The 16355-nt window shown below is 45.6% G+C and overlaps 1 protein-coding gene across 1 annotated transcript in view; it reads right to left on the minus strand.

The window, feature by feature from the left end:
- Positions 1–16355, minus strand: part of LOC105201510 (neurogenic locus protein delta) — a 43763-nt gene that overhangs the window by 10656 nt on the left and 16752 nt on the right. The window contains exons 3-5 of the mRNA XM_026139629.2: positions 14322–14385; positions 6659–6910; positions 108–168 (exon numbers count right to left, since the gene is read on the minus strand). Of these exons, the coding sequence (XP_025995414.1) occupies positions 108–168; positions 6659–6910; positions 14322–14385 (377 nt within the window). The remainder of the gene's footprint in view (positions 1–107; positions 169–6658; positions 6911–14321; positions 14386–16355) is intronic.

The following is a 16355-nucleotide window of genomic DNA, read 5'->3' on the forward strand; positions in this document are numbered from 1 at the left end:
ATGCACACGTACAGCGCACGCTACAAGGGCATATGTAAGTATTAGGCGAAGCCGCGTGTATGTGTGTGTGTGTGTGTGTGTGTGTGTGTGTATATATATATACTCACATGCATTCGTTGGGTCGATTGCAGTGTCCGTGCTGCTCGTCGCATCCGGGCAGGCAGCGGGCTGAAATGAGTAAGAAAAAATCCAGAGGTTAAGGCAACTCTCGGCGAGAGGTCGATCGCGTCCCTCACGACTGCACGAGCGAGCGGTGAATACGGTGTATATACGATACGTCCGACCGATGGCATGCATACACGCGTACGGTAGTTCGTCCTTCTTTACATTTCAGATTTCAGGAGATGAAATATTTCTCTGCTTGTAATTGTTTATGGTATGTGATGTAGCGGTGATTAAGCTCGCAACAATCGAATAATGCAACTGATCCCTCTGTATTTCTGAAAGGTTTGCAATTTTACACAAACTAAGAAAGTTACGTTAATAATAATTAAAATTGAAAAGGCTCTAGTAGAGGAAACGGAAGGGTTGGGGACAGGTGGGGGACGCGTATCCTATTTCCTTATCGGACGAGTAAACCGCGAACGAATGACTCGGTGTTCGCGCGGTCGAATTTAGGGGAGAGCGCGTAACGGCACCCCGGATGCGGGCTGTTTAAAGGCGAGCGCGGAACGCGACACGGCAGTGTAACGCGGTGTAGCGCGCTGTAGCGCGTTTACTCCTCGTATCGCCTCGGCAACTAGTCGTCTAATTTTCCTGCCACATGCGTAACTTGGAAACTCGATGGCTATCGGCCAACTATACTGACAATGAGAGCCGTATTCGCCAACTAGTCGGCATCAAACGACACACGTGACACAATTTTATTGCCCTTGCGATCTATCGCTGGCAATCCGCGCCGCGTGCAAGTATGCGAGGAATCGATGGTTGCCCGTTTGGATTCCTTTCTCGCAGTCATCCTGTTAACTCTTTCAGGAAGACGACAGCGCGCGATGATCGTCCGTGTCACGTCTTAGCGCCTCGCGCCTCGAAATCCATCCGCGAGCGGACAAGGATCGAAAAACTAGCTTAAAATTCATACATGTATATTAATGTATTATGCAAGAAAATTCGTTAGAGTAGCGTGGGTATCATCAATCATACCGTCGTTACTACTACATTGGATTAATTGGACTTGATTCAACTTGACTGCTCTGGTGCAGCGCGCTCGATAAAAAGCAACGATTTTGCTAAACAATTTTGCATCTCCAGAGAGAATTTCTATGCACTGCGCAGGGTGATACTGAGTTGGAAATCGGGATCGGCAGGAAAAACCCCAGTACGCTCGACGCTGGTGAATGAAGGGGTTGAGGGCGGCACGGCGCGGCAGCGGTTCGACGATTCCGAGACACGGTTCGGCGCGAAGCAGAGGGCCAGCAGCAGCACGAGGGCCGCGTGACCTTGGCACCGAGCGCAACGGCCCGACCGACCGTCTCTTACTCGCCATGACCGGTCGTCGTCGGATGGACGGGACGGACTTCGGCAAGGCAAGGCAAGGCAAGGCAAGGCAAGGCAAGGCACAGCACCGGCACGGCACGGCACGGCGCAGCGCGGCGCGGTATGGCGTGGCACAGGCCGAGCGCTAAGGAGTATGGTATTTATAGAGCGGAGAACGAGAGATACGACCCCCCTCGGCCCCGCCGTCAGAGAGCCCAAGAGAGCCGAGCCGCTCGCGCGGTTCTCTCTTCTCTCCTCTCGTGCCCTCTTCGGCCGCCGCGCCACGCCGGTGTATCGTCGACGAACGACCGAATCGCAGAGATTCCACTGCGACTGCCCTCCCTGCTTCTCTATACCTATATTTCCTTCTTCCCTTCAGCCTCTTCCCCTCGGTATACCACCGCCGCCACCGTCATCATCATCACCACCACCACTACCACCTTTTCGCCGTACCGTTGCCGGGGAAGAAAAAAAGGGAAGAATGGGTCCTTTTCTCCCTGGCGAGGAAGAAGGTGCGACGGAGGAGCCAGTGACTAAACAAATCTCGTAAGCCGCGACAAATCTTGCCCTTCGAGGATTATTTACGACCGATTTGCGGCCGCGCGATTTTTCGAGATAAAACCTTGCGAGGTGGGCTATAAATTCGCCGTGTTCTTCTGCCGTGGAACGCTGCTCCTCCAAGTCGATCCAAGTGTTCCGAGAAGCCGAAAAGAAGACGTCGAACATCTTCCCGCATTTCGTTCGACGCGATATTTCAACGATCGTTTTTCTTTCTAATTAAACATCATATAGATTACCTAACAGGTATTGATACAACCTCTCGAATATCTCGAAAACAAGCAATTTTAATTGATTTAACATTTTAACAAAATAATGAACAATTTAGATTACATTTGCATATAAGGTAGTAAATTGTAAATTATATTCCGCGTAGCTTTATAAAACGCTGTAAATAATTAAAATGAAATTGTTTTAGGTTATTAGGTCAAACTCTGGTAATGATGATAACGAAATAATTATTCGCTTCCGTTTTAATGGCTGTAAATTTGACTATCGATTAAAATTATTAATTAGTCAATTAATCAACTTGTTTTCATTTTCACATCGTCAAGCTGACCTAATTAATTAATTTATATTAACCTGTTATATTTCCTGTACATTAGTTATGATTTTATCTCATATATTTTAAATATCAGTAGAAATTATATTCTGAAAATTGTGGACGCTGACGCAACTGGGCATTTAAATTTCAAAAACGTTTCTTTCTTTTAAAAATACTCAAACATGTGGAAACAAATTTTAATTTAAAAATGCGCGTAAAACGAACGATTAATTACGAGTAATCGTGTAATCGTGATAAAGATTACAAAACGATTGTATTTGAAGGATAAGATATATCGAATACCAACATTGAGACTACATTGAATAAAAAGTACAGGAACGTATCCTAATATTTATTCGCGAGCGTCATCTTCAATGAATCTACCGACTTTTGCGTACCGGTTTTTTTAAACGCTCGTTTCCTAAGCAGAGAGCAAGAGAAAAGACACAGAGTCAGTGTTCCCCCGGTTTCGCAACGTACTTATTGATTTCCTATCCATGGACGCCAATTTCCCTTCGAAACGGTCATCAGCACCGACCCTCCCACCTTCCCCCTCCCACTGGTAGTAAGACGTCCACCCTTTTCACGCCTTAAAACCTTTCTTTTTTCTTTCTCGCAAGAATAGTTGCCGCCATCTCTTGCCTGTGCGATACCTGCCGCATTGTGATATATACCTGTTAAATGTAGTCTACGCGATCAGTTACAAGTCAGATGAAAGAATACCGCCACGAGCTTTCTGTAGGATATAAAATATAAACAGGATACGAGGCATTTGAAAAATTGTCGTTGACTCGTGAAGTCACTTATAAGAGGATTGTAAGAATTAAATCTTTTTCACGACCGGAAATTGTATCTATTGTGACCAAGTTTTTAGGTAAAAACCGATACAGATTTTCGACTAAGAAGCGTATCCTCGAAAAGTAGCCATTATTACTACCTGCTTTAACGATGATCTTGTTAAAGTCTAGGTCGCCTCGAGCCAAGTCTATGCCACAATTGGCACGATCCGGGCTTGAAAAGTTCGGTCAGGTAGACCGAAAGATAAAAGGCGACATGACTGAAGGTACATTCGGAAAAGTTGCTCACAGAGGGGTAACAAAAACTGTGGGGATAAAAGAGGGGGGGTGGGAAGAGGGGAATAGAGGAGCCGGAATGTACGTGGACTGCGAGTGCGAGCCTGGGGCAGCTGTTAGTTAAAGCACCGTCCTCTCGATGCAGCTGTCAGGGCCAACTCGCTCAGGCCGACTCGTTCGCGCGTTGCAGCTGCTCTCTCTCTTTCTCTTTTCTCTCTCTCTCTCTCTCTCCCTCTCTGCGCGCAACTCCCGCCAGCAACCCCTATATAACGCTTTCGTATCGGCACCCCCGAAAGAGTCCGACTGCGTGGCAGATCGCTTATTCTCACCCCACCGACCGAGGCACCCCTCTCACCACGAGGTTAACGAGATAGAGAGTTAACCCCTTCGTCATGTACGATCGAAGTCGTTGCAGAGAAAGTTCACGTTCGATAGAGTGTGGCAAATCGGCCGAGAGAATGCCCGATGACGAGCACCTTCTAGATATCGATTTGGATTGAACGAAGGACTATGAAACTTTGAACGAAGGGATGAAAAATCGACGATAAAGCGCTTTCGAGCGAGAAATGATGTCATAAGTGTCAACGTACTTACGACATCATTAATCTTCGAAAGGCGAAAACTTTTACATAAATCCATTTACGAAGTATCGTAATGATACAATCAAATTTTTCTACAGCTTTCTGTACTCTAGAAAAGTAGCATGATAAGTAAATAGCATATGTAAAAAAAAAAAGTATAAAAAATTCAAGGAAGAACAGATTAGATTCGAGAAGATGCGACGCGGAAGTAACGAAACCGAACGCGAGATATCGCCGTTTTAGCAGATTCCGAAGAAGTGAAAGTCCTTTTGTGTTCTCGCGAGACTCGTTCCGAAGGAGAGTCTGCCGTTCGTGATTTATATCGTCGTATTTCCTGACGTTTTGCGGCCGACTGCTCATCGAGCGAGAGCGCGACAGTGATTTTGCCGCTTCTCGTTAGGCTGCATAATCGTATGGAATAGCGGAATTGCGGTAGGACAATCAAGGTAATAATTTGCATCTCGTTACTCTAGTAAATGCATTTCGAAATGAATTTTTTTTTTCTAATTTTGTCTTTTCTGCCGCCAGAATAAAGTAATGTGAATTACAAGTAAGAGATTAATGAGGTCCTTTGGTTGTATTAGAAATTCTCTTAAATTAAATTCTACTAATTCTTTTTCGAAAGAACGCGATAAAAGTTCTAAAAGATCTCACTTGTACAATTGATTCATCGAACGTGGATAGTGAAGAATATCCACGAAATGAAAAGTAGTCTATTAGTAATCAATGCGCGAACTTTGTCGATCGCGGCGGCCACGAGCGGTCGGTGTCGAGTGCAACGACCGGAGATCGACTGGCCCCACACATACGGGGAGACTTCGCCTACGATCGATCTTTCACTTCGATCGGATTCGAGAAAGTCTGGAATTCGGGATCTGAGAATTGGCATAAACAAGGAAAGTTCGTGGGAAAGTGGAAACCTCGAGAAACATATTCCAAGCAGAGACGTTAATCGCTTCGTATATTAATCTTATAGTTGGAACATTGATATTGTTTATGCGTAACAATGCATAAAAAATTTAACACTTATGGTTATTCATATTATTTTTCTACATAAAGCATAAGGAATTGTATAAATTTTCAAACGAATTGGAATCACGTAATAATTCGTTGCAATAATTTGAGTTATATAAACTCCAGTTTTCACTGTGGAATTTTTGAAAGACAAAATAATATACTTCCTTTTTTCCCTTGACATTTTCCTCGCATTCTTCGCAAAATTTGCAGAATTATTCGACGACACTCGCCGTGGTCGAAGAGCAGTGACCAGCTTTTGTCCGTTCGAACAATTCGACACAATCTGAAAACGAGTCCCGGATTCTTTGAATGAAAAGCGAAAAGCTAGCGAAGTCTCCTCCCCCTCCTTTCGTGAATAAAAGCACTTTTGTAGGTACAGGTCAGACCCAGTCGAATACCAGGTGCGTACGAACCTGTACGCATTAAGAGGCCAAGAGCTTCGACGTCGACGACTGTGACTCCGGTAACAAACGCGGCCGACTCACGCGGAGTCTCGATCGAGTCTCGACGGAGGAAAGAATAAAAGGGGGAAGAATGAGAGAAAGATAAATTAAGAAAAAGAAAGAGAGAAAGAACCACACACGAAGGCAGATTTCGTTCCCTCGCCTCCTTCGCTCACACAATCTCGAATCATTACACGTGCACACGGATTAGGTCGCGATCGGCTCGCAGGTAGTACGCAAGAGTGAAAAAGAGGGATGTTACAGTCGAGCCGCAGCGCGCAGGACGGAGAGGAGTAGAAGAGAAAGAGAGCTCGGATGGTGGAAGGAGTGAGAGAGAGAAAGAGAGGAGGAGATACTCGCGAGGCAAGCGTGGGAAGCTGCTGCACGCTTCCAAGTCTCGGCTGCGCCGCGCTGCAGCGTACCACCACCGACTGCAGCAGCACCGGGCCTTTGAAAGAACGTGGAGAGAGAGAGAGAGAGAGAGAGAGAGAGAGAGAGCGAGCGAGCGAGCGAGCGAGGATAGTAGGAACGGTTCGGCGAGTCGCGCCAGCCGCGATTCGCGAGAGTATCGTCGTTTACCGAGGTAGCGTGCATATTCGACATCGGTAGGGATCTTAGCGGCAGCAACGTTGCTTGTTAATAATCGCATGCCTCGCAAAAGCCTTGGAAGAAATGCGAGACTGCGTCGGGAGAACAAGTAGTCATCGCCTTTCCGATAATTTCCTAACGACTTTTATAATCGGGTCACGATTCATTCATCGATAGGTATAGGTATAGGTTACCCAACAGGAGCCGTTATCTAGTAGTTTCTTTTCAATCTAAATGATTATCGTTATATCAAACTAAAACGCGTATGCAGTCGTGACGGAGAACGTGGAAATAAATAGCGGCCAGTATGTCGCGCGCTACCGCTTGAAAAATAATGCGGTCATGAACGTCAGAATAATCGAGACAGGGTGTACTTACGGGAGTTGCAATAATCGCCCTTCCAGCCGGTGAGGCAGACGCGTTCGCCGCTCGGGCTACAGCTATAGTGACCAAAGTTGTCATCTCTTGGCCGACACAGGTCCTCGCAACCCTTGCCGTAGTAGTGAGGTGCGCAAGTCACCCTGTACTCAAAATCTATTTGCGAGTGGGCGCTCGTGTAATCGTCAGCGGTCCACTCTGGCCCAACGTCCAGCCACTTCTGAGTGGTCAGCCGCATGATCAGGATTTTCTCTGAAAAATCACGAAACGATTATTCGTTTGAGAGATTTTTATGTCAAGCTCTCTGTTTAGATTTTCTTATATTAATTTTATATTGTATCTATAAAATAAGGTATTACACGTGTATACATTTTCTCTCATATTAATTATTATATTATTATTCGAAAACATCGCTGTGGTTATCAGATATATCACTTGGGCCGACAGAAAAAAATGTCATCGCCAAATTAACGGTGCGTTCGCCCCGGGATAACAATGAGACGCGAAGAGATAGTAATTAGTCGACGGGAACAGCACTGGGGCAGTGACGAGGTGCACCGCTGCACCCAATGATGCGATCGAAGTGCATCGGCCTCCGGGAGAGAGAAGCAAAGCGAAAAAGAGAAAGAGAGAGAGAGGGTAGACCGGACGTTCGTCCGCTATTGCTACTCTGTCGGCGGCACGCATCCGGCACAAAGAGAGTAAGCGAGTATACCACGTTGTGGCTCTGGGAAAGAGGCGTCCTTCCTTCCTCTCTTCCTTTCCTTGTCTCCTCCTCTCTCTCTCTCTCTCTCTCTCTCACTCCAGTCTCGTCTTCGCCTCTGGTTCGTCCACTCGTCCGGTGTCTACTCGTTTTCGTGTAAACGAACGGATGAGGGAAGAAACGAGCGGAGGCTACAACCTTCCTTACACCAGGGCGCATTATCGTAATAGCTCCAACAGATTAGGATCCGGGGCTTCGATCAGGTGCCCTACCGAAAAACCTGTACCATCTCACGGCACCGGTTTTCGGTGCACGCGCGTGTCCGTGTGCCTCGCACAGTCGAACCGGTAGCGTACCGGGCCCACCGATTCCACCGCGGTCTATCGCGTGTAGTAAAATCAGTAGCGTAGAAGAGGCACGATCGAATCTCAATGACTCGAAGATATTGTTCGAAAATAATAATCACTGTTGAAAATAAAGAGACTGCTTTGATAATTTCAATAATGATGAAACTTTCTTACAACCTGTGCTTTGTTACTATAGAAGAATTACAATAGATATTTGAGAAAATCGTTGAATTTAAACGTGTGACTAAAAATGTGTGATTATTAAAGCTACTTTACATAAGAAAATAATACAATTATTTTTAATGTAGCTTCTTTATCAATAAAATAATTTATTTTGTTGACAAAGTAATTATTAGCAAAATAATTTCTAATGATTAAGTATCCTCGCTCATTAGCTTATAATTGTCGTATTGTGTACCGAGAAATTTCTTTTCTCGCATCTCAACCGACATTATTGTCACTTGATAAGGCGATTTACTGAAAGAGGGACCCTTCAAATCATACGCCACTGTGTGCACTCTTTCTCTCTCTCTCTTTCTCTCTGTTCACGGGCGCATTGAAGAGAAAGAACGAAGGAGCGAAGAAACGAATAAACGAGGAAAAGAAAGAGCGAGGAGGGAACAAAAGGACGAAGGTTTTCGCCGATGGCGTGCCCGAAGATACTTAAGGAGGGAGTCAGATCAGCCTCTCTTCCCAGAAGGGAAGTGGCCGTCGGCAAAACGGGAGTCGAGAATAAAAGAAAGAGATAGAGAGAGAGAGGGGGAAAGAACGAGAGGTGTGTGTGTGTGTAAGAGGGAGAGGCAGTTTACTGGGCTATCTTCCCAGGTGATGCTGTTACGAGTTCCGAAAACGCAGATCTTCGCACGCCACATCGCTTCACATTCGATCGATCGATCGATAGAGAGAGAGAGAGAGAGAGAGAGAGCTCCGCTACTCGAAATGCACGGAGCAAAACATAATCGACGATGATCGGTTTATAAAGATTCGCTTTACAGAGATGTATATTTCTTAAGAGTCACTGATATCGTAAATAATTAGCAACAATATAGTATCCTAAATAACTATGCATCAACATTTCCGCATTTTACACTCAAATCTCTAAAGCGAAATAACCACCTTTCGGTTACCTTCGTTAGATAATGTACATAATTTACGACAGGGGAAAAAAACAATTAAAGTATTTAAAAATTTAACTAGATACAAAATAATCGTATTTGTTTACACTTTTTCCTATAAATGCTAAAGACTTAAAAAATACGAACGCGTATACGATAAGAATTGAGGTTAATCCAAGGCGTAATCAGTATTCGCAAAGACGCGCGGAAAAAATGAATCCACGTTTACATTCGCTGGAAGGTGATTACGTTGCGCGCTACCGGTCGTGTATCGGCAAAGTTACAACTTCCTGCTGCTGTTTCCCCCGGACGTATTAGGATGGACGTTGGCTTATACGATGAGAGATCGCTGCCGCTCGTTTCTACTTGACCACGGTCCGCGCACGTATACACCCGGTAAACACCCGGCGTGCTCGAGGCCAGACCGATTCAAGGTATTCATTAACGACGCGCAGCGCCGGCGCGTAGCAGACATTTTCTATTGTTCATTCAGAAACGAGCGGCTGCCGAACAAGTATAGCCTCGAGAGAAAGAAGGAGAAAGACCTGGCACGTAGCCAGCGGCGTTTTACCTCCGTCGCACCGCGCCGTTTCTGCGTGAAAAAAAACGACGCGCCGATTATTTAGCGAAATGGATCGTAAAATCCGAACGCAACGGATTAACTTCCGAAACGCCGCCGGCTCCACCCCCGCTTTAACAGGCCCTCTCAGTCGCACATACATTTTTCACAACCATGATCTAATGTTTTCTAACGATAAGCATAACCTAATGAGCCTAGTAATTGATTTCCGCTAACGTAATTAATTTCAATGGAATTTCCCCTACACTTTATTCATCTTTTTCCTCAAGATTTAGAGAAAGTAAATTGGTACTATTGGTAGTTTTCATTGACTCGTTCAGTCGCAAGGCAAGACTCAACGATCTTTTTTCTCTTTCACCGGTTGACACGTGGAGTGCGCAGGGAAGGCGGCCAATTATCGCCGTTGTTATTATCATGCGAAAGAAGGCAGGTGCGCTCTCCCGAGTGGATCGAACGATGTGTAGCGAGCGAGTCGCGGTGTGCAACGGTGTTCCGTTTGTGGGTAAGAGAGAGAGAGAGAGAGAGAGAGAGAGAGAGAGAGAGACCGGCCAGGAAAAAGCAGTTGACAATCGACGGTGACGTAAGTCACGTGTGGAACCACGACCACTACTGGAGTTCCTTTCGCTCGCGTGTGTATATGTGCATGCGTACGCATCGCGGAGAGTTAACGCGCTACAGCAATTGAAAATGAATAGAATATTTTCAAGTCGGTGTCAGTCTGCCTAATGTACCTCGGACACGTTCGGTCGACGCAACGGAAACAAATGTAGCGTGCGCGCGTTATACGCGAGAATTATTTTGTCTGCGTAAATTGCACTTTTCTCATTTGGAATTAATTCTTAGCTGAGAGAAATTTAGCAACGGAAGAGAATTGCGTATTTTTGCGTACAGAGACTTTTATAATACCAAAAATTAGAGTAGATTTTGGTGATTTTGTTTTTTACAAAAAAAATCTTTTAATTAATCTTAGGCAAATCGGCAGTCTTAACGCGAGACATCTTAACGAGAAATTTAGAAGAGCGAAAATTAATATTTTGATAAATGTTAATGTCTGCTGAAATCTTAGGAAATATCTAGGAATACAATATAGAAGAAGAAGACGATTCTTCACAGAGATACATATCGACGGTTCCGGAGCGTCCACACAGTAGTTAACGAACCGGACGGCGATATTACGAATCGTAGGAACGTACGTACCGTTTTCTCTAACGCGTGCGTTAAAGAAGTGTTTAACAGTACCTCGATTGGATATCGCGATCTCCATTTAATTCTTTACCACGCGCTTTGTCCCATAACGCTTCATAATAGTGCTGTTGGTTCACCGCGAACGAACGGATAAACGAATGGCGCGAAAGAGAAGCTTCGTTCTTCTTCCTTCTTCTCTTCCCCGCTGGCACTATACGGCGAATGAATGAAGGAAAGGAAGAGTAGTAATCCGATCGGCCTTTAGCAAAACGAGCAACAATCGAGTGCACGGAGCAGCCGGATGTTGGCGAACGTCGTCATTAGCGACAAAGAAAACTGGTTCGCGTACAATAATGCCACTTGATGTGCGCGCTCGACACACGATGGACCACCGATCGATCGGCTTGCCGAGCGCTCTCTCTCTTTCTCTCTCTCTCTCTCTCTCTCTCTCTCTCTCTCTCATCGACACGTGTAATCGTTCGTGCGCGCGACACACCACCTTGCCCCACCGAGATTTATAAATAACGTTACATCGGCGGGAATAAAATTAGATCGGAATAAAAAAAAAGACTTTAAGACCATCCGATATTTATTTAAAGTCTCTTATTTTTAGTTGGACATTTTACGCGTACAGATCACGCGTATGAATGGTTAATTTTAATTTGTGCTACGTGCAAGGAGTATACAGCTCGAAAGGTAGGTAATTTGCGAGGATAACGAGGAGCAACTCGGCGTCGAGTCTGTAATACGAGGAATCAGCTCCGTAACAGGATTAAGAAGGCGATCTTATCTCTCCTCCTCTTACGCTCTCCCGCGACTATAATCGTCCTTGAGGAACGTCGCGACGGTAATTAGCGGCGGCGAGTGGAATTCCCACGAAATTTTCGTGACACGCGACGCGAAGCAAATGCAACTCCGAGCGCAGGTGCAGCGCGGCGCGACGCGGCGCGACGCAACGCGACGCATGCACCGGCGCGTATACGCAACATATACGCAACGTATCGCAACGCGGATAATGGTTGTGCGTGTGTACGTGATGGGCGGCTAAAAAGAGGAAGAGGGACTCGAAAGGGAAGGAGGCGAGAACGTTAGGAGCGGGGGCGGCGGTTAGGGGAGGAGGGAGGAGGGAGGAGGGAGGAGGTAGTGGTGGTGGTGGTGGTGGTGTTCGCCTGAGAAAGGAAGCAGCATCCGAGCAACGCGGCAATAAAGGGCTCGTTTCGCCGGTGCGTTGTGGGTATTATATTGTGCCCGGAGCAGCAGCACGGTAGACGAAGCACAATGTAAGCGGTGTATCCGCGATAAAGGCCCCGAGGATAGGTGTATATCCGGGACACGATGTTTGGCGACTTGTCGTTGATATTGGTGCAGACATTACCGTAATATATTAACCCTTTACGACCCAGACGCGTCAACAATGAATTATTTCTTTTTTTCCTCTTTTAATTTCATATTATCAGGCCGAATATTCCTAGCAGAATCGATCTACTTAATTTGAAAGTTAATTTAAAAAATTTTGTCAACATTTCGAAAATATAATTTTCCGACTCCAAATAGTCCCTCCTTCCTCGCGTTATAATCTAACGTAATCTAATAATTCAGGGTTTGTCGCGAAACGACAAAGGTGCGAGGAAATGGCCAACAACTGAGACAACAGTATACGTCGTTGACTTTGTACAACATCCGCGCGCTAAGAAAAGAATCGCAGACACTGAGAGAAGCAGACGTGTATAAGGTAACGTTGACGATAAAATCCAGAGACTGGAGAAGACACTCCAAGTCAGTTTATCGTTTTATCCAACGCGGGATACATGTAATCATCGTAAAAAAATCAAGTCAGTTGGATGATACGATACAGAAGAAACAACACGATTAATTTTTATTTTGTAACGATACATGCCTTGTCAAATATTCGTTCCAACGGACAAATCATACACGTGTGAATAGCTACGAGGGAATGTAACACGTTCGATGTTTTATATAGAAAGGCGTGAAAGAGCAGTCTGATCCTTGTGTCAATAAGAGTTTTATTAGCGACGTAAACACAGACACGATAATTTCGAGCATGTTCATTAGAGTTGCTCGAAACGAGATTCCCAGCATGACTTCCGACCCAATAGTGAATCCAGTTTTGTACCTTTATGAACTTTGTACTCTCAAACTCGTTCGCGCACTCCGAGCAGCGGCTTCCTTGTCGAGAGAGAGAAAGAGAGAGAGAGAGAGAAATAAGCGGGAGATGAAATAAAATACGCACCGTGTGGCGCCGAAACAGTTAAATTTGGTTAATTGGCCGAAGCCGCGCCAGCGGCGACGCCGACGACGACGACGACGACGGCATCATAGTGCATAGGTGATACGACGAGGAGCAACGGCGCGACGCGACGCGACGGTGCACGCGTGTGCGTGTGACACGCTTGAGGGCGCGCGGCCGCCACGCCGCGCGTATGCAGCTTCCGCTCTCTCCCGTCGGCCGATTCTAATTACCGGAGGGGCCCCACGGGACTTCTCGAGGAAGGAATTAAGCGGTCTCGCTCTTCTTACCCCGTTTTTAAAGCCGGTTTCGAGAGTGAATAGAGTGAAGCGGATGCGTGTGCTACCTGCGCGCGAGTGCGTACAGAAAACCGTACGCACTCTCCGAGTTTCGTCTAATGCACAGTTGTTACACGTACGCTATATCCACCTCCGATAAGACTACGTGAAATTATTGTATATCGAAATTATTTTGAAATAATCCAAAAAAATTACTTTCTTTCTCTCAATTCTCTTCGAGTATTTGTAAATTTACGTTTTCATTAAATAACCATTAAATAACCATTCAAATAGTGAATTTAACAACAATTGACGGTAAGTTTCAAGCTAGGTTCGCTGGAAACGAGTATACGAACCCGCATATACTCGGTGTCAAGTTACTTCCAGCGCGATGGAAGATGAGTGTACTACGGTTACACAGGAAGGAAACACTAGTGCCGTCACCCGGTATCCGCCGTCTCTCCTCTCCTTGCTCTCACTTTCCTCTCTACCGTAGCTCTTGGTCGACGACATAACGCTATGACACAACGGAGACGCGTTGCCGTAATAACGCGCGCGGTTACAAACGAGAAACGACCAACAGCAATAGACGCTGAATAGAACAATGAAAACGGGACGATTGTTCGCGGAACAACGGTCGATCTCGTCGACGCAACATTTTCCAAGCGCATATTTATGACCCATCAAAATTGGAAATAACGTTTATCTTATTTCATAATTAATGATAGCCATTTAATAAATCAAATAGGAATAAACCTGACGACTATAAAATATGTAAGACAATTGATCTATTCTCTCCCCCCCCCTCTCTCTCTCTCTCTCTCTCGCGCGCGCACCGGTTTTTATGTTGAGGCAACTTAAAAACGAAGAGTTGAAGTAGTTGACGAAGAAAGGAGGAAGAAGAAAACGAAGGAATCGACGTCTCTGCTAAGTGTCATGCTCAGGGACCGGAAGTGCCCTCTTGACTGGTCCACGTTGCACGAGACATCGTGTCTCTCTTATGGGCCAGCTGGATCACACATGCCCATCCTACAACTCTCTTGTCCTCTCTCTCTCGCGGCTTTAGAAACGTGCGCCACGTCACGTTTATAAAACTAATTTTACGATAATCCTTCGTCATTCTGGTTTTTTATAAGCGCAAGCACGCCCTCGTGTCCGATATGATCATACACATGTTATCTAAAGAGAAAAGAGAAATTGCACTCACCGGCCGATTGATGCGTGCTGTTGTCCGCATCGTGATAAGCCTCCACTATCAGCGAGAACGTACCCTGTAAAGAGAAAAAGAAAGCGACGTTAGTCTCGTGTGTTCGGAACGGGAATGATTAACAATTGTAATTAATATCTAATTATTTAGGGGAATAAAAGGAGAATTGGAGAAAAAATTTCAGACGAAATTAATAACTCTACTTTAATTCAGTCTTGTAATTAGATTCAATGGCGATAATTGAAAAGATGCGTCATTCATATTTTTCGAGCGTGACTCGTGCGCACTTTCGAAATGTAACGGTAACGTTAAAGGAAATATTTCCGTGGTGAAAGGGTTAATAACAAATTAAACGTTTCGCGGCATGCTGCGTCACGTGCACACCTGCCACGCGTTGCCACGCGTCCGCCCGCCGCCGCGCCGGCAGAACGACGAGCGTGCACATCAAGTATGAACGAGGAGAAACGGTTACGCGTCACCGGTAAAGGGAGAGGGAGAGGGACGACACGCGCGAAAATCACCCCCTTTCGAGTTATCGTCCAGGCTCGAGGGGAATGGAGGCTCGCAACCCCACGGGGTTCAACTTCCATAACCACACGATGTATCCTCGCCTCGGTATAATTCACGCGTTGCAATTACACGTGTGCGCGTTCCAAGTGCATCGACACGTGAAAACGATTGCGATTGCTCTAAATAAATACGAAATGTCAACAGATCGGTCACGATCGGTTAACTACCGGTTTATGTCAACCCTCCCAAATTTCACTTACCTTAATCTTTTAATTTTTTTAAATCCTTCTCATATCGTTGATTAATTTGACTTTGTAAATCTCTTTATTTCGTATCAACAACTTGTAATTAACAAAATAATATTTGGTAATATTACAATTGAAAAGTTAAAAGTCCAAAAAGAATCCCGTTTCAAAGCGGGAAAGTCGAGAAAGCGTTAGATGAGAGACAGGAAGCATAGAAAACTCGAGTGCCCACTGTACACACATGGCTGTGTTTCGAGTGACGTAATTTAGAGACTGAGGGATACCAGGTAGAGATACCCGAAACGACAGCTCGTAAATACCGTAATAATGTTCCCTCGTCGCCGAGAAACCACACGAAGCACTACCGGTCACTTGGACGAGACCCGGGACGAGACACGGTTACACCGTGTAATACACGTACGCGCGGTACGCAACATACCCTACGCTACACGTCTGTGTAGTGATAATGCGTCGTTTAATTATTTAACGTCACACGAGCATGTACAGTAAATACGGAAAGAGAGCACCGCGGTATTATACGCGACCTCGTTAGTCGTTGCCACGCGGAGAATAATAAATGTTTATATCCGCCGCGCCGTACCGCGGCAGCGGCGTCGCCATTCCTGCCCGTGTTTCGCTCGAGTTCCCGTAAACGAGTCTCCCTCGGTAATCCCATGGCGAATGTCATCTCGCACATGCAAATTTATGCAAACGCCGTATTACGCGCCAGCGCCAGCGCCGCGCGCTCTCCTCTCCCGAGATTTCCTTTTCCGTTTTCAGCACAATCTCAACGTATATAAAACTAATGCCGAGACAAAAGTGATGAATAATCAAATTATGCAAATATAAAAGTGTTAATTGTACGAGTTCAAAATATTGCAAAGATAATCGATCGATTCGTTCGTCAAGTGATTATTTTAGTTTCCCAGAAAAAAAAAAGAGTATAGTGCGTCTATAGAAGATGATTGAACCTGTACCAGCATACGCATATTTCCATTAGCCATATTACCTAAAATTAACTCCTTAGAGGTACGCGTTCGCCCTTCGCCGCGAAAGGGTTGAAGGACGCGGGAGCAATTTGTCTCTGCTAAAAGAAGCGAGTGAAGAGAAAGAGAGGTAGGGAGAGAAAATGCGCACAGGCACAGGTTGTAGTGCACCTTTTACGGCGGGATACCGAATGTGCGAGATGTGGTCCGAGACCGGTCCGAGATCGTCGAACACGCGAGAAGGGTGAAAAAGCGACGAAGACGAGGGGAACAGAAGATAGTAGGCGTAGACG

The sequence above is a fragment of the Solenopsis invicta genome, chromosome 15 (assembly GCF_016802725.1).
Source record: "Solenopsis invicta isolate M01_SB chromosome 15, UNIL_Sinv_3.0, whole genome shotgun sequence".
NCBI classification, from domain to species: Eukaryota; Metazoa; Arthropoda; class Insecta; order Hymenoptera; family Formicidae; genus Solenopsis; species Solenopsis invicta.